The 19,401-nt window shown below is 44.9% G+C and overlaps 1 protein-coding gene across 2 annotated transcripts in view; it reads right to left on the reverse strand.

Annotated features, from left to right (window-relative positions):
• Positions 1-19,401, reverse strand: part of LOC115171249 (collagen alpha-1(XI) chain) — a gene marked incomplete at its 3' end in the record, with an annotated part of 73,532 nt that overhangs the window by 46,130 nt on the left and 8,001 nt on the right. For both annotated transcript variants that reach the window (XM_029727879.1, XM_029727878.1), the window contains 3 exon segments: positions 8,035-8,197; positions 8,709-8,922; positions 11,277-11,444. In XM_029727879.1, coding sequence (XP_029583739.1) covers positions 8,035-8,197; positions 8,709-8,922; positions 11,277-11,444 — 545 coding nt within the window.

Consider the following 19,401-nt stretch of genomic DNA (forward strand, 5'->3'; position numbering starts at 1 on the left):
CCACTACCCCTCTGTTCCCAGGCTTCTAGCAGGGTGCTGAGTGTACACATAACAGTCAAATACTTCCGTCACACTCCCATTTCAAACACCCCTTTACATCCCCAGCTTGCCTCGGAGGGCCAGAGTGTGTGTACACATAAACACACAGAGAGACCTCGCCAACCCCCCCCCCCCCCCCCCCCCCCCTCACACACACTTTTTATTAGCGCTTCACTCAGATCTCACAGAGCACAGATCTCACAGAGCACAGATCTCACAGAGCACAGATCTCACAGAGCACAGATCTCACAGAGCACAGATCTCACAGAGCACAGATCTCACAGAGCACAGATCTCAGGCCAATATTTAGCCAACATAAACTACTAGGTTACAGTTAATGCTCCAGAGATGAAAACCCAATCAACATCAAATTCTACCACACCTTTTCAGAGAGAGAGAGAGAGAGAGAGAGAGAGAGAGAGAGAGAGAGAGAGATTCTCAGCCAAAGATCAAAGGCCCTGTTCCACCTTTGGTACTGTATCCCTCCCCGCTCCCCCTAGCTGGCGCCAGCCGGCTGGTCAGTTTCGTGACTACTTTGTCCCTGCGCAGCAGATGTACAGCATTACAGTACAGAGCACATCTCTAGACATGGAGTCATCCTTATCCATTTATCAGCACATTACAGTGGCTGCAAATATCTGAGGAGAATATGTGTGTAGATGACTTAGACCACAGTCTGGGAGCGAGGCGGCAGGTAGCTTAGTGGTTAGAGCGTCGGGCCAGAAACTGGAAGGTTGCTGTATTGAATCCCTGAGCTGACAAGGTAAAAATCTGTCGTTCTGCCCCTGAACAAGGCAGTTAACCCACTGTTCCCCAGTAGGCTGTCATTGTAAATAAGAATTGGTTCTTAACTGACTTACCTAGTTAAATAAAGGTTAAATAAAAAATACAGTTCCTCCTCTGAAGTGCTGATGACAAAAACCAACAAACAGCATCAGATCACAGTCACACTGTACTGTCTAGTTCCCATAGTGACACACAGGCTCAGCGCCACTGAAGAAAGAAGAATCTCCAGCAGACTAGTACAATTGGATACTCTGTATACAATGTAATGGATCTTTGATACCAACATTCCAGCCAATAGAGCTGCTCCATTGACTAACATAGGACTAGAGTGGTTGGAAGTGTGGGCTTGCTGTGGTGCTAGTTAGCTGGTATTGATTCAGAGGGGTTAGGTTAAATGTGGAAGATACATTTCAGTTGAATACCTTCAGTTGTGGTATTCTCTTTTCCCTTTTCCCTTTCCACTTTCATAGCAGCCAATTAAGGATGTATTATATAGATCTTGTTAAAGCCACAGTGAACGGACTTTACCTCTTCTCCACTAATGAGATCTCACTCCATAAACACTGTCTAGAACTGGCCTGAACTAGGAGTCAACAAACACTCCTTTGTAGCACTGTTATACAGTCTGTATCTCTCTGGGCTAATAGGACCTACAGGTTTATACACAACAACAACAAACAGCAATGTCGGGGTTCAAGCTGTGGGCCCAATGTGCCACCATCAAGACAAATTGGACACATCGCCCAAGGATGAGCTGTACTCTGTACTCCTTACCACACTTTGCAAATATCCAAACGAAAAATCTATCAGATCATGCTATATGAGTTTAATGTATTTTTAACTATTTTTTATGATATTGACCACTTTAAGTGGCTTCTTCTATTTTACAGGACTAGCTCAAACAATATGGCTGCTATGAGCCAATGAGCTTGCATTAATGTATTTTCCTGTCCAACAGTGCCAAAATGAACCATATTTTACATGTTAGCTAGACTAATATCCCTGAGCATGTGTGCCACATTTCATCACTCTGAGTCAAATAGATCAAGAAATATAAATATGTGCCCGTTATAGCGCCACCATGTGGTTGATCTAAATGTGCTTGCATTTGTTGAGTCTAAACCGTGTTTGGAACATATGTACCAAGTTGAATTACAATACGAATATCTGTGTCTGATGTATATGTATTTATGTGCCAGATCAGGTCCATGTGAATGTTTATTGGTCAGTAGTTGCCATGTTGTTTGACATACTAGACTGAACAAATAGTACGTTGATAGAGCTTGTTCCATAGATGCCATATATCCATGTATGTGCAGATCGGTCATTCGGTGACAGAGGAGTAGCGTTTTAAGTGTTTTTCACATCATTCTAAATGGCGGAAAATGTATCATGGCGGACCTTATAGGTCCATGAGGCAAATTTGTTCCTTATGAGCAGTGGGACCTATGTACCAAATTTCATGACTCTCCATCACACAGGGTGAGTAGCATGAGCTTTAAAATTGTGCAATTTCAATCGCTTGTTATAGTGCCACAATGTGGCAAATTTGCATGGGATTGCATGAGAGGGTGTGATCCATGGGCCGTTACCATCATGCCAAGTTGTGTCCTCCTAGACTTACCATCTCACAGGAATTGCATGTTATTTTCCTTGGGGGAAGAATCCAGTATAATAATAATGAACCAGAAGAAATACAATAGGGTATTACCAGCTTCGATGCTTGAACCCCTAACAACAACAACAACAACACATACTGCACTGAATATGACTACACCTCACCTCACTACAGTAAAACATGAAGAAATACTTAGCTCCTTACTAGCCTGCAGGGCAACAGATGTTAAAACATCTGAATACAATCATCAGAAAGGAAGAAATGCATCTACAACAGACAGACCTTGACTAATTAAGGCAGTATTTCCAATCTCTCCAGCTATCCATGAGATTCCTCTATCAATATCAAATCTGCCCTTTTAAGACACGCTTGATAACAACCCAACATCAAGCCAAACCAACACCAAAACTCTGAATGTTTTCTAAAGAGGGCTGATCACTCACAGCAATAATACAATGACTAATATAGACAGACAGACACGGCCAGATGTTGTTCACACATAAACACTGGGCTGCATCATATCTAAGCGTTAGACGTGGCAAAAGCACACAAACAGCCCATAGAGAGCCCAGACAATACATTCAGACTTGTGGACAGTTAAATTATTGCTTTAGTATGTGTACGTGCGTGTGTGTGTGTGTGTGCGTACAGTATTTACGTGCACATTCTTGTGTCCGTGGCTCTGCACGTGGGTAAACAACACCAACAGTCATTCGAAGGAAATCTGGAAGCAATAGAGGCATTAGGGGCTGACCACCATCCCCAAGCTCCCACACTATGTTCTCCCACGCTGGGGGAACTGGGCCGGAACACTGGCCCTCTGGATCCCTCCTGGAACAGAACCAGGTCCTGGGAACAGAACGGGCCTGCGAACAAGGCCAACCTCTCCCACAGTACCAGCCTCATCCAGGTCAACACGGCCCTGACCCACAGCCATTCAACATGGGACACATGAGCTGGCCTCTCACTCACTCCGACTATTCAGAGAGCAGAGCAGAGAGAATGCTAAAGAGAATGTTGATCATTGACGGGTATTAGTCATAAGGACGTCAAAGGGATGTTTTTTTTGCAGCCTGAAAAATGATAAATGGGATGTTTTGAAAGATGGGGTTGGGGTGAAAATGGATCTTTACAGTTGTTTTATACAAGGAATGTTCAGGAGAAGCATTGCTTAATTGGCGAAAGAAGACTGTTTTATTTGGGAGATAGAGGGGTGTCTGTTAAAGTAAGAAAGGGAGGAGGAACCTAATGGCATGGGAGGCTATTAAGTTTTACTTATGAAGTAGGAGAAGCAGTTGAGGTAAAGTTAAGGCATCAGCGGGAGGGAGGGTTATTGTGTGGGGGCGTGGCTAGAGGGAGATTGTATAGTTATTGTCTACGTGAGAACATCAGTGGACATCTGGTTCTGAGAGGGTGAAAGCTGAGAAGACTGAAGTTTGTATACATTAACCCATTAGGGACAGATAATAACCCTCCCTCTGTACTTTTCCAATGTCTCAAGTATGCAAAGGCTGGGTTGGGGTGGTACCCTGAGGGGCCTGAGAGATGGGAGGGTGTGTGCTCTGTGACCCCCTCCTACTCTCCCCCTCTGTGTCTCAGGGCCTGCGGACATGAGCAGAGATGGGACTGCTGCTCTATGCGGCTCTCTTTATGCTGGAGGCTACTGAATTAAGAGTGGAGCTGCATTGGAATTACCATGGACTAGGCCTGCACACTATCCTGGGAGAGACATTGGGAATGACTTATGGAACAGGGTCAGGGAAATGAAAATAAAAGAATATGAGCTTTACTTGGAATTCATTTATCTTTTTATTGTTTGATTTGAAAGCACATATGTATGGCACACACACCCAGACACACACACACACACACACACACACACACACACACACACACACACACACACACACACACACACACACACACACACACGCACACGCACACACACGCACATGCACACACACACACACTATATTATTCACCTATTTAACTACACATCATAACTCACTGTTCAGTGTCCGTTTCAATTTTAAGGTTCCATAATGACATGGTCATTTCCCCAATCACTTTCACCAAGCTCAAACAACCCAAGCCATCATTAAATATGTGACCTTTGCCCTCCACAGCTACTCAGGGATAATGATGAGGACAGCAGCCCTGACGAGTGTCGCCGTAGGGATAAACACTGACGACTGGGGAATTCCTCTTCCCACAAGATCAATCCTCCCAATCAGCAGGCATCATACATTCACTGACACATGTTCACACTCACACACTCTGAAACATCACAATATAGAGCTGTCTGTTCAAATGTCAACACATCTAACACCCCACACTCTCCAAAACATCCAAACTCACTCATACAAATACAAATGTTGAGTTTCATTTCCAAGTACTTGATCACAGTAGAAAAGATGTGGCCAGAGCAGATCATGTCTGAACAGTACCTCCCTTCTGCAAACAACCTAGTCCTCCCCTATCTGCTGCTCCACTCTCAACCGTTCTCCACCCCTCCCATTCACACCCCATTAAAGCTTTCAGCAACCACACATATTGCTCCAGCCTGCGTGTTCACAACTGAACACAATTAGTGGAGTATGTGATGGAATGTGCCATCTCTTTCATTTGTATGGGCCGGGACAGAAATTAGGTTATGAGAAGAGAAAGTCATCCGAGTTAAAACAAGGTTAGTGGGATCGGGATCCCCTGCGGGTTCATGTCAGAATATTCAGCTAATATATGACGAGTGAATATCTCCACTGGTCTAACAGGCATATTTGATGAACACATGGAAATAATGGTTATTTTAATCTCGTCCGTTGTGGCTTTAGAGGATCTCATTCACGCCTCAATAAAATCATTTCTTCAGGGCTACAAGTAGAATTTATAGTAGGGATATTGCATTAGGGTTTAAGTCAGAGTGTTAACCTCCTCCCGGTATTGTCCAGGCAACGGCTCATATACGCTGAGTGTACAAACATAAGGAACACCTTCCTAATACTGAGTATTGCATTCCCTTTTGCCCTCAGAACAGCCTCAATTTGGAGGGCAATGGACTCTACAAGGTGTCAAAAGCGTTCCACAGGGATGCTGGCCCATGTTGACTCCAATGCTTCCCACAGTTCTGTCAAGTTGGCTGGATGTCCTTTGGGTGGTGGACCATTCTTGATACACACAGGAAACTGTTGAGAGTGAAAAACCCAGCAGCGTTCCAGTTCTTGACACACTGACACTGGTGCGCCTAGCACCTACTACCACATCCCGAGTTCAAAAGCGTGCTTAAATATTTTGTATTGCCTATTCACCCTCTGAATGGCACACATACACATAACCTGTCTCCTCCTCTTCATCTACACTGATTGAAGTGAATTTAACAAGTGACATCAACAAGGGATCATAGCTTTCACCTGGATTCACCTGGTCAGTCTGTCATGAAAAGAGCATGTGTTCCTAATGTTTGTACACTCAGTGTAGATGATCCCAGTATTTGATACCACATCCAGAGCAAGCTACCGGAGAGCTACTGCCGCGAAACCTCAACAAAAATGATATTCTACTCAGACGGACCAGGTTGACTTGACCCTGGACCATCTTGAAACCTACGAGATAAGAATAAGGGACAAACAGAAGTGGCATGACACCCTTGCTGATGAAGCCAAGGCTGCCTCTAAGGTGAACTATCACTGGGGAAGACTACACCCCCCCACAGCGTGAGGACCCTCATCCTGGACCTTGCACGTCATGGACCCTCACCCTGGACCTCACACGTCATGGACCCTCACCCTGGACCTCACACGTTATGGACCCTCACCCTGGACCTCACACATCATGGACCCTCACACTGGACCTCACACGTCATGGACCCTCACACTGGACCTCACACGTTATGGACCCTCACCCTGGACCTCACACGTTATGGACCCTCACCCTGGACCTCACACGTTATGGACCCTCACACTGGACCTCACACACCATGGACCCTCACACTGGACCTCACACGTTGCCTGGACGCCTTTGACTCCGAGTGCCTCTGCCGCATACTGGGCATCACATGGCGCGACCACATCCACACTTCTTCCGTGGCCTCCAACTGCTGGTTAGACTGTAAACTCTGGTTAGACTGTAAACTCTCCTTCCAGACTCACATTAAGCATCTCCAATCCAAAATTAAATCTAGAATCGTCTTCCTATTTCGCAACAAAGCCTCCTCCACTTTTGCTGCCAAACATACCCTCGTAAAACTGACTATCCTACCGATCCTTGACTTCGGCAAAATAGCCTCCAACACTCTACTCAGAAAATTGGATGTAGTCTATCACAGTGCCAGCTGTTTTGTCACCAAAGCCCCATATACTACCCACCACTGCGTCCTGTATGCTCTCGCTGGCTGGCCCTCGCTACATATTCGTCGCCAAACCCACTGGCTCCAGGTCATCTATAAGTCTCTGCTAGGTAAAGCCCCGCCTTAGCTCAGCTCACTGGTTACCATAGCAACACCCACCCGTAGCACGCGCTCCAGCAGGTATATTTCACTGGTCACCCCCAAAGCCAACACCTCATTTGGCCACCTTTCCTTCCAGTTCTCTGCTGCCAAATAATTGGAACGAATTTCAAAAATCACTGAAGCTGGAGACTTATATCTCCCTCACTAACTTTAAGCATGAGCTGTCAGAGCAGCTTACCGATCACTGCACCTGTACACAGCCCATCTGTAAATAGCCCACCCAACTACCTCATCCCCATATTGTTATTTTTTTTTGCTCTTTTGCAGCCCAGTATCTCTACTTGCACATCATCATCTGTACATCTATCACTCCAGTGTTAATGCTACATTTGTATTATTTTGCAACTATGGCCTATTTATTGCCTTACCTCCCTAATCTTACTACATTAGCACACACTGTATATAGATTTTTCTGTTGTGTTATTGACTGTACTTTTGATTATCCCATGTGCAACTCTGAGTTGTTGTTTTTGTCGCACTGCTTTGCTTTATCTTGGCCAGGTCACAGTTGTAAATGAGAACTTGTTCTCAACTGGCCTACCTGGTTAATTAAAGGCGAAAACAATTTAAATCTAAAACTCCACAATACGTCAAAAGATGGACCAACCCCGTTTCCTCCCTGGTCAGAGCCTCCTGACTCCGACTGTTCGGCCACCTGGTCAGATCAATCCCACCTCTGGAGCCTGCCCTTATCCTGAAGGAATCATCCCCCAACTGGCCAGGCCCAGAGGAAGACCGAGAACCAGGTCGTCCAACTAGTTGGACAATGACATACATAACCTGGGATTCAGCACCACATCAGCCTGGGACCTGGCCTAGAATAAGACGGCGTGGAGATCCATTTGTTGAGGCGCTATGCTCCGAGGAGTGAGCAAAGATGAGTGAGTGAATATTGCATTATGCCAAGAATCCAGTTAAAACAAGTTCCAACAAATAATATTAATGTTCCTCAGATCCAATACCAGAATGAACCAGTATGTGTTCTGCTACTGATGAGACTACAGTACATACATACCAAAGCCTACATACAGTCCATGACACTACTTCATTCACACCCAACCCTGACTCCCTCGCCCTGGTGTCCTACCTCAAACACCTCCTCGTCCAGTAGTCGTGTTCCAAACACGGTCACCCCCTCCGTGCTGACCAGGGGATTGTCCCCTCTCAGTAACTCCAGAGTCTGCACCTTCTCACAATCCAGGTACAGGGTGACTGACTTGCCCTCCACACTGTAGGCTATTCTGTGCCACCTGGACAGACAGAGAGGTAGAGATGGATTAGTATAGTGTAGTGATATCTTTATAATGCAGATGTAGCAATATGAAGTGTCAGGTTGAATGTTGAGTTCAGTTAGAAGGAGGCACCACCTGTATGCAGTAAGGTCAAATGCATTGAATCACATTGTAGTATTTTACAGGGTCAAGTCAAGCTATTGACCTTGTATTGTGAGCCAAGAACTCTATGGTACTAGCGTGATCTATGTGTGTCCTCTATGGCTCCAGGTCACTTGGGGTCAAGCACATTGTGTGAGCTGTGTGTGCCGTGTTCAAGTATGGCCAAGTGAAATCACATACTGAGGAAACTGCATATTTTGGGTCAGGTAACGATGATACCCAATGGCCAACCAAAGGACATGATGCAGGTGAATCTCACCCAATCATGTCAATATGTGTCAATCATAAATCAGGGGCTATAGAGTTCAGGTTTTGAGAAGAAGTCCCAGTCAAGAGCCAAGGACATCAGGCCAAGGGTAGTACCCACTTTCCATCAGCCAAGTTGATCTTCTTGAAGATGGGGTAGAGCTCCGGGGAGGGTTGTCCCTGGTGGTCTTCGTACAGGAAGACAGGTGAGCGACCCACCTCCAGCCCCAGCTGCTGTACACCCTGCTCATCATACACAGACAGCAGGAAGAACTGGGTGTCCTTCTTTGCCCTCACTGTTGTCATCAGGGAGAAGTCCACAGGGAACAACGAGTCTGGGGGGAAGAAGGAACAATTGTTGTGGATGATATGGTTGACCTTTTCTACTCTAATGTTCTCTAATGTGTTATTAAAATAATGTTGCTCCCGACACTGTTTTTTTATGTAAAAATACACAACTTCTTCAGGCTAGGGCCTATTTTTCTCCACTTCCTGTCTGACTGACGTGTCCAAAGTAAACTGCCTGTTACTCAGGCGCAGAAGCCAGGAAATGCATATAATTGGTACCATTGGATGGAAAACACTTTGAAGTTTTTAGAAATGTTAAAATAATGTATGAGACTATAACACAATTGATATGGTAGGAGAAAATTCAAAGAAAAACCAACCAGAATTTTTTGGGGGAGAGCCCATGCTCTTACAATGGAAAGCATAGGGGCATATTCATATTCAGATCCCAGATTGCAATTCCTATGGCTTCCACTAGATGTCAACAGTCTTTGATCAAGGTTTCAGGCTTGTTTCTTCCCAATCAAGGAAGAATTTAGAGTTTTAGTACTGGGAGTCAGAGTTGGAAATCAGTCTGTGCGCGCGCGACTAAGAGGTTGTGCACCTGCTAATTTTGCTTTCCTAGTGAACATACTTCTTTCCGTATGAAATATGATAGTTTAATTACCTTTAGGGTACCTGTGGCTCAGTTGGTAGAGCATGTGTTTGCAACACCAGCATGGTGTGTGGGGTTGTGGGTTCAATTCCCACGCGGGGCCAGTACACATTTTTTTTTTTTTTAAATGCATGAAGTGAAAATGTATGAAATGAATGCATTCACTACTGTAAGTCGCTCTGGATAAGAGCGTCTACTAAAATGTAAATGTAATGTATTTTGACTTGTTTTAATAAAGTTTAGCGGTGGCTTTTTGGATTCCTGTCTCTGCATGTGGATTACTCAAATCAATGGCGTCAACTTAACAGACTTTTTGGGATATAAAGAAGGATTTTATCTAACAAAACGACCATACATGTTGTAGCTGGGACCCTTTGGATTGCAAATCAGAGGAAGATTTTCAAAAAGTAAGTGAATATTTAATTGCTATTTGTGATTTTATGAAGCCTGTGCCGGTGGAAAAATATGTTGATTATGGGGCGCCGTCCTCAAACAATCGCATGGCATGCTTTCGCTGTAAAGCCTATTGGAAATCAGACAATGCAGTTAGATGAACAAGAATTTAAGCTTTTAAAAAGATATAAGACCCTTGTATGTACCTAAATGTTTAATATCCATAATTTTTATGATTATTTATTTGAATTGCGCGCCCTCCAATTTCACTGGAAGTTGTCGACAGGTGTCCCGCTGGCAGGACGCAATTTCTGTATCCAATGAAATAATATTCAAGTCAGTCATACAGTTAGTCATATAGTCAGCCATACAGTCAGTCATACAGTCAGTCATATAATCAGCCATACAGTCATACAGTCAGGCATACAGTACGCCATACAGTCATACAGTCAGTCATACAGTCAGCCATACAGTCAGCCATACAGTCAGCCATACAGTCAGCCATACAGTCATGCATACAGTCAGTCATACAGTCAGTCATACAGTAAGTCATACAGTCAGTCATATAGTCATTTAGTCAGCCATAAAGTCAGCCATACAGTCAGCCATACAGACATTTATAGTTAGTCATACAGTCATTTAGTCAGCCATACAGTCAGTCATGCAGTCAGCCATACAGTCAGTCATACAGCCAGTCATACAGTCATTTAGTCAGTCATACAGTCAGTCATACAGTCAGCCATACAGTCATACAGTCAGTCATACAGTCAGCCATACAGTCAGCCATACAGTCAGTCATTTAGTCAGTCATACAGTCAGTCATACAGTTAGTAATTTAGTCAGTCATACAGTCAGTCATACAGTCAGTCATACAGTCAGTAATTTAGTCAGTCATACAGTTAGTCATACAGTCAGTAATTTAGTCAGTCATACAGTTAGTCATACAGTCAGTCATACAGTCAGTAATTTAGTCAGTCATACAGTTAGTCATACCGTTAGTCATACAGTCAGCCATACAGCCAGCCATACAGTCAGCCATACAGTCAGTCATACAGTTAGTCATGCATCAGCCATAAAGTCAGTCATACAGTCAGTCATGCTTCAGCCATACAGTCAGTCATACAGTGGGGAACACAGTAGGAACACATCTGAACTTCAATGAATAATAATAATGGCCTGTGCTACTACACCCTAAGACCTAGTCATACGCCCATGGAGAAGAGGGAGAACAAAGTCAGGTCAGTTGTGTTATAGTGAAGCTTAGGATTCACTGCAATTACCACACAATTACCACACATACACCATGACTCAGACTCATTGGATGTGTACTACGTCTCTACAGATTGTTGTTACCTGGGAAGAGGTGTTTGGTGGGTACACTGAGCTGGATCTTCTTGTCTATCCTATAGGCCATGTCTGTCTCCTCCATGTCCTTCCTGCTGGTGCAGAGGCCAGCCTCCATGGACACCCCCTCCATGTGGTCCGACAGCTCCAGCACCCGCAAAACATCGATGGGATCAGCTGCACACGAGAGAGAAGGAGACACGTCAGTACACAGTGATACAATAACACATACTTCATATGAGAAATATGTCTTCACACCTTGTACTGAAACTATAGCCAAGCGAACAGATTTTTATAAGCTATGTGTCCAAATTTCTGTTCAGTTCCGCTAATGATATTCAGACATTTGAGGGAAAAACTAAATCATCATCATTTTGGACCTTAGGATTCTCACAACAGCTGTAAGCATGTTGTTTTCAACCAGTACAGTCACCGATATGATATTTGGCTGTCTGGCTACACTTAGTGGTGGTAGGCTGTGTTCTTTACAGCAGAGAGAACTGCCAGTTCGGAGGAGCTGGTGGGAACCTGTGTGTGTTTGTGTCTGTCTGTGTGTGTGTCTGTGTCTGTGTCTGTGTGTGTGTGTGTGTGTGTGTGTGTGTGTGCGGTGGGGGGGATTAGAGGAGACAGAGACAGGCCCACTCAGTGCTGAAAGCAGCAGTCCTGCAGGTGGCCTTCTGTTCCCGGGGCTATTATTATGGGATCCAGCCATGACTCCGCCTACTGTATAATCCTGCTGTACACTACACACTGGAACACACCTGACAGCTGACCCCTGCCTAGAGCCAGCATCCCACAGCAAGACACCTCTCTCACCATCTCTCCCATTCACAACGTTTCACTGGCATGTACACATTTCTCCAGTTACAATGTGTTTATCAGGAATAAACACAAAGATAACTCTTTCAGAAGTGACATGGGAATTAAAGATGTAGGATGTACTAGTTCACACTGCTGTATGTTCACCCCTTCGATGATAATTAAAACATGCCTGCAGTTTATTTACAGTTGGCAGTCAATTAGTCATTTATTTTGGTTTTGCTAGGTAGCGTTAGCTAGCTCTTGTCAGCTGGCTGTACCTGTGCCAAAACTCCAGTATTTTTCATCCTATAGCTTGTTCTTTTTAAACAGTGAGCCAACATGTTTTCAACACTTTTATTTCCCTAACTGATCAAAACTAATTTTCTCATGCTCTCTCTTGTCCCTCTGCAGCAGCCATATAAAAAGCAATATGTTTGGAACATCGAATCGCAACACATATAATCGCAAATCATTGTATCGATACCTAAGTATTGTGATAATATGGTCTTGTGAGGTCCCTGGCCATTTCCAGCCCTAACACAGTCACACACACACAGCTTATGGGGAGACTGGCAACGCAGAACTGAGCATTCCAGACATTTAAAATGCGGATCCTAAATTGAAGTTTCCCCTTGTAGCTCTTTCTTTCCCCACGCTACACTTTCTACTTTTCTTCTCTCTGTTAATTAAACATGTGGTGGGAGTTGAACCAGTGCCCACTCGCTGCTTGCAGAAAAACAACCTGTTAGATTTTATGGCATTATTTATATGCATAGCAGAGACCTTTTATTCACAGCAGCTCAGATCTCACCCACAGAGCACCCATAGAATGGTAACAGGCTGCACTGGAAATAGGTTAAGTCTGAAACACAATGGAAAACATCAGGTACTGATTTAAAGGTCCGTAAGACAGAGCAGCTTAAATTCTACTTTGATATGGGAGTCATAAACAATCCCTATAAATGATTTAATTACAGGACTTGCTGCTTGCTCCTAACAAACACAACTGTCCGAGCTTACGCATACAGTGACAGCCTTACTCATGCTGATGCTCATTCCCACAGTCCTCGCCTGCCCTCGCCCACACATAGACATTTATGATGTCTTTTCAAATCCAGCCTAATTGCCCTGCCGCGAACCAAGAAGTAAATGTCAGTGAATAATTTATCAGGTCAAGCTGGTCACACACATACGGCGCGCACACATGGCGTGCACACACACACAAACACACACACACACACACAGGTCATAAGGCAATGATGTTTGGAACAGCCAGAACAGGATTTTAATCTGCAGCAGCATGGGTCTAATTACGACAGGCCTTTGGAGTGCTGTGTTACAGACAGACTCAAAACACCTGACAACTGGACTCAAAACAATAAGAACTCAATCACTCAGTCTTGTCCAAACTATCCAATCCCAAAGGCTCTCTAGTTCAAATTCTTCAATCCCCTGGGCTCTCTTGTCCAAACTATCCAATCCTCAAGGCTCTCTTGTCCAAACTGAGCATTTCCATGTAAAGGACCCATGAGCACCAACGTGAAGTTCATAGGAGCATATCAAATTGGGTGTCAAATGAAAGCTAAGAGTCTATATTTTGGGGAATGAAGGCATAGATACATTTTTCAATCATTTTCATCCTAAAAATTAGGCATACGTAAAGACTTTGATTTCTTGTCAAACAGATGGAAAAGATGTATTCAGAAACATCTAGCAAAAAAAAGTCTTAAAATGTATTAGAACACATTAAAATGAAATAATGTTGACGTAAAGATCACTTCCAACTAATATCAATATTTTGTCTTGTAATTCCATTACCAAAAACCCACATATCTTTAAGATAGCACAGTACAGTACAGTACATTACAGTACAGTGAGTAGAGCATAGTAGAGTACAGTAAAGAAAAGAAAAGTACAGTATAGTACAGTAGAGTACAGTATATTGTACCGTACTCTACTGTACTCTACTGCACTGTACTGAACTCTACTCTACTCTACTGTGCTCTGCTGCGCTGCGCTGTGATGTCCAGGAGAATGTAAGGAGAATGACATTCCTATTCATAATTCTGCATTTCTGTGTAGTATAGATCAGGGACCATGACGTCATTCCATTACCGTAATTCCGTTACCGGGTTTGAATCCACTTCATGTACTGTAGTTCAATAACCAAAATAGATGTTTCAAACTCAATGTGTCATGTCATAGTTGACATCCCATTCTTTTTGCAAACATCTTTGAATCTTCATTTGGAGCAGATATTTTTGGAAAACGTGGTCGCATAAAAATAGATCTGTACAGTTCTTCCACTAAATGGGTCTTTTTCACTGGAAATTGTTAAATGCAGTCCTTGTGCATAGAGTTGTTTGGCATAAAAATATTATGTAAAGTATAACTAATGTATAACATATCACAGCATACATAACCAAACATAACATCCGCATGACTAATGTACAGAGAACCTTCTATCTGACCTTTGACCTCCGACAGTAGTCCAAATGTGCAACGCCATGTGGGAAAAGAATGAGAAGAGCAGGAAAAATTCCTCTTCTGAAAGAAACAAACTTCCCAATGACGTGCCAGACACACACACACACACACACACACACACACACACACACACACAAAGATACTCCACAGAACTTTGTTTCACAAAGAACAATACTATATTTTATTTATTTATTTTTATTTAATCTTTATTTAACTAGGAAAGTCAGTTAAGAACAAATTCTTATTTACAATGACGGCCTACACCAGCCAAAGAAGACTCAGAAATATTCAAATGAATATAAAACATCCAACTATTTTGGACGGCAATCAATACAACTTCAAGAGATGGAATTTGATATCTGACAGAGATCAGATTATCTCTAGCATTCTGGGAACAAGGAAGGAATTCATCAATGAGGGGATAAAAGGGATAAATCATCCCAACGACCACAAACAGACAGAGGCTAATCAAACACAGCAGTGACACAGATGGACGGCTGAGTGCTAACCTCTCATCCCCCCCACCCTACCCCTTCCTGCCTCCTACCCTACTGTCCCAGAGCCACCATTGTTCCCACAGTACAGCAGCTACAGTTGCTCCATGGGGGAATTTACATAGGCCTGGGGAATGTTCTTTCTCCTCCTCTCCTCTCCCCTGGCCTGGCGTTGTAAAGCATCCCTGGGCGAGCAGAGCAGTTGGCAGGAGGCCATGTGAGGTCTGGAGCCGCCCCAACATCAACAGTGATTGACTCCTCAGGACTGGCGCTGTCTGTCATCTACCTGTCTGTCCTGCAGCAATGCTTCCTCCGCCAGCATCACCTGTCTGAATCTCATTAGACATCCTAATAATCCTTACCTCACTTTACCTGTTGGAGTCATTACATGTATGAAGAGTGTGTTTGATCTCCCTAGCTTGGACTGAGTCAGTGATATATATACCACATCTACCTACATTACACTGGAGTGAAGTGAATTCTACTGTATGTGTGGTTGTGGCCATGCAGAAATAGAGATAAAGGAGTGCTTTGTTAGAACAAGATGTTTTCCAGTGCCACATAAGGTCAGAGTTCAGCCATACTATACATATTTTCCACTCTCACCAAATTCCAGCACTCATCTAGCGAGCATGGCACTGAGTGTACAGCACACATCCCACGTGTGACATTTGGGTCTTCTTGTCACGCCCTGGCCATAGAGAGGTTTTTGTTCTCTATTTTGGTTAGGCCAGGGTGTGACTAGGGTGGGTATTCTATGTCTTTTTTTCTATGTTTTGTATTTCTTTGTTTTGGCCGGGTATGGTTCTCAATCAGGGACAGCTGTATATCGTTGTCTCTGATTGGGAGCCATACTTAGGCAGCCTGTTTTCCTTTGGGTTTTTGTGGGTGGTTACTTTGTGTTTAGTTGATGTTCCTGACAGAACTGTTTGGCTGTCGTTCGTTTTCTTGTTTTGTTTAAAGTGTTCTATTAAAATTATATGATGAGCACTCAACACTCAGTAGCCTTGGTCTACTCCCTTCGACGGCCGTTACAGAACCACCCACCACAAGAAGACCAAGCAGCGTGGTATGGAGGAACAGAGGGTTATGGACTCCTGGACTTGGGAGATGATTTTGGACGGAAAGGGACCCTGGACAACGCCTGGGGAGTATCGCCGCCCGCAGTGGGAGATCGAGGCAGCGAAGGTGGAACGGCGATACTGGGAGGAACAGGCAAGTCAGCTACAGGAGCCTGAGAAGCAGCCCCCCAAAACATTTGGGCGGGGCACACGGGGAGTTGGGGTAAGTCAGGTTGGAGACCTGAGCCAACTCCCCGTGCTTATTATGGGGAGCGACGGATCAAGCAGGCACCCTGTTATGCTGAGTTACTCACTGTGTCACCAGTGCGCAGCTACAGCCCGGTGCGGTCGATACGGGCTCCTTAGCGTTGCCGTGCTAGAGTTGGCACTCAGCCAGGGAGAAGTGCGCCGGCGCAGCACATCTGGCCACCAGTGCGTCTCCTAGGTCCAGCCTACCCTGCGCCTGCTCTACGCACGGCAGACATCATTCCCCAGCACAGCCCAGTTCGCCCTGTGCCAGCGCTCCACCCGTGCCGGTCTATAGTGACCATCCAGCCAGGACGGTGTGTGCCAGCCCTGAGCTCCAGATCTCTGGTATGCCTCCATAGCCCAGTACGTCCTGTTCCTGCTCCTCGCACTAGCCCTGAGGTGCGTGTTACCAGTCTGGCACCTCCAAAGCCAGTCCACGCATCAGGCCTCCAGTGCGCCTGCCCAGTCCAGTACGTCCTGTTCCTGCTCCTCGCACTAGCCCTGAGGTGCGTGCTACCAGTCTGGCACCTCCAAAGCCAGTCCCACGCATCAGGCCTCCAGTGTGCATTCCCTGTCTGGAGCCGCCAGAGTCGCCCGCCTGTCCGGAGCCGCCAGATTCGCCCGCCTGTCCGGAGCCGCCAGAGTCGCCAGCCAGTCCGGAGCCGCCAGAGTCGCCCGCCAGTCCGGAGCCGCCAGAGTCGCCCGCCAGTCCGGAGCCGCCAGAGTCGCCCGCCAGTCCCGAGCCGCCAGAGTCGCCCGCCTGTCCGGGGCCCGCTGCGAGGGTCCCCAGTCCGGGGTCGGCGGCGAGGGTCCCCACTCCAGAGGCGCCACCTAAGTGGGCCAAGCCGAAGGTGGAGCGTGGTCCACGTCCCGCACCAGAGCCGCCGCCGTAAGGAAGGCCCACCCGGACCCTCCCTTTAGAGTCAGGTTTTGTGGCCGGAGTCCGCACCTTTGGGGGGGGGGGGGGGGGGGGGGGGTACTGTCAAGCCCTGGCCATAGAGAGGTTTTTGTTCTCTATTTTGGTTAAGCCAGGGTGTGACTAGGGTAGGCATTCTATGTCCTTTTTTCTATGTTTTGTATTTCTTTGTTTTGGCCGGGTATGGTTCTCAATCAGGGACAGCTGTATATCGTTGTCTCTGATTGGGAGCCATACTTAGGCAGCCTGTTTTTCTTTGGGTTTTTGTGGGTGGTTACTTTGTGTTTAGTTGATGTTCCTGACAGAACTGTTCGGCTGTCGTTCGTTTTCTTGTTTTGTTTAAAGTGTTCTATTAAAATTATATGATGAGCCTTGGTCTACTCCCTTCGACGGCCGTTCCACTTCTTCCTCCCGTCTGTGTGTCTCCTCTTCTGGTCCTCCCTGCTGTTCCCGTCCTCTCAAAGAACATGAATCACTCAGACAGTGTGTGTCTGAGAACAACATGTCTCCCCTACGGCAGTTAGTAATGTCCTCTCTGGTCCTCCTCTCCTCGGCCCTGGCTGACAGACAGAACAGGCCTCAGTAGGCCCCACTTAACACAGCCTCGCTCACAGAGCTCCCTCTGTCCACTGCTAATGTTACACAACAATAGTGTCATAGCACGATGCTACATGTACCGAACACCCTTCATATATGTCCTGCAGGCAGGAAGATTGGCAACTATCTCCACATATCTATCACACATTGGCATCATTTGTTCTCTGTCCTCGACTTCTTTTCTGAAGACATTCCCAGCAGCTTCATAGTGTGCTACTAAAACTCCCTCTTTTTCGCTCTCTCTTTCTCTGCACACAACTGAGCACCACAACCTCCATCATGCATCATGCATGAACATACATGTAATCAGAGTGGTCTGTATTCAACCTCTTCTCTGAAGACAGTCCTTTCCCTCTGATATGAGTCACACACCACTTCCACTCCTGAAAAAAATGCAACAATTCTAACATTGTTCAAACACAATCACGCCTATGAACGGGGGATTTCTCCATCTGAGCATCAGGGCCATACTGTATAAAAGCCACTTTAACCAATTGTATTATCAGCGTTATTCTGTGAGTTGAGTGGACTTCAAAAGGTCAAGGATTTGAGCTAATGTGTTAAAGTTTGTTTACTCAACAAATTCTGCTCGAAGTGAGCTGAATTTAAACACGCTTGTTGAGTAGAATTACTGTTATTACTAACTATTATTATCATATTTGTTGGTTGATTTTCAGAATTGTTTGTTTCAATACCTGTTTTTGCATGTACATTGATTTGTTGATTAATCTTATGCTACACAAACATAAATAACATACATTTTTCTAAACAAATCTAATCTGTTAGTAGTTGGACTTATTACACCCGCTACTGAGACAGACATCTGTTACAAAACACCTAAATGTGTGTTGTAATGACATTCTGAGATTGTCATTAGGCCTAAACTAGTAGCCTGAACTGCGTCCACTGCTGTCCACGCGTGTCGCGGTATAGGCCCCCCATCTCCTCCACAACACAATTTGGAGCTTATACCACCGGTTTCAAGTCAATTCTCTCATTTTTCATGTGGCTGACATGCGATAATGTTAAATAATGGTGTAATGGTCTATATTTTCTTGGCATTTTGTGTTAATTATTGTGTAGGTTTACGTTCTACCGGTACGGCGTACCCCCAATATTTATTAATCCGGGACGCCGGACCGTACCAGCTTACTTTCACCCCTGGGTGTTTTTTTTCTTTTTCTATTGTGCTATTGATTATATGTTTTGTTTATTCCATGTGTAACTCTGTGCTGTTTGTGTTGCACTGCTTTGCTTTATCTTGGCCAGGTCGCAGTTGTAAATGAGAACTTGTTCTCAACTGACCTACCTGGTTAAATAAAGGTGAAATACATTTTTTTTAAACTAGGCTCTCAAAGAAAGGCCTTACGATATACACTATATATTCAAAAGTATGCGGACACACCTTCAAATTAGTGGATTCGGCTATTTCAGCCACACCCGTTGCTGACAAGTGTATAAAATCGAGCACACGGCCATGCAATCGCCATATATATTGGCAGTAGAATGGAACTCAATGACTTTCAACA

Source organism: Salmo trutta, chromosome 32 (genome assembly GCF_901001165.1).
Source record: "Salmo trutta chromosome 32, fSalTru1.1, whole genome shotgun sequence".
In the NCBI taxonomy this organism is placed as follows: Eukaryota; Metazoa; Chordata; class Actinopteri; order Salmoniformes; family Salmonidae; genus Salmo; species Salmo trutta.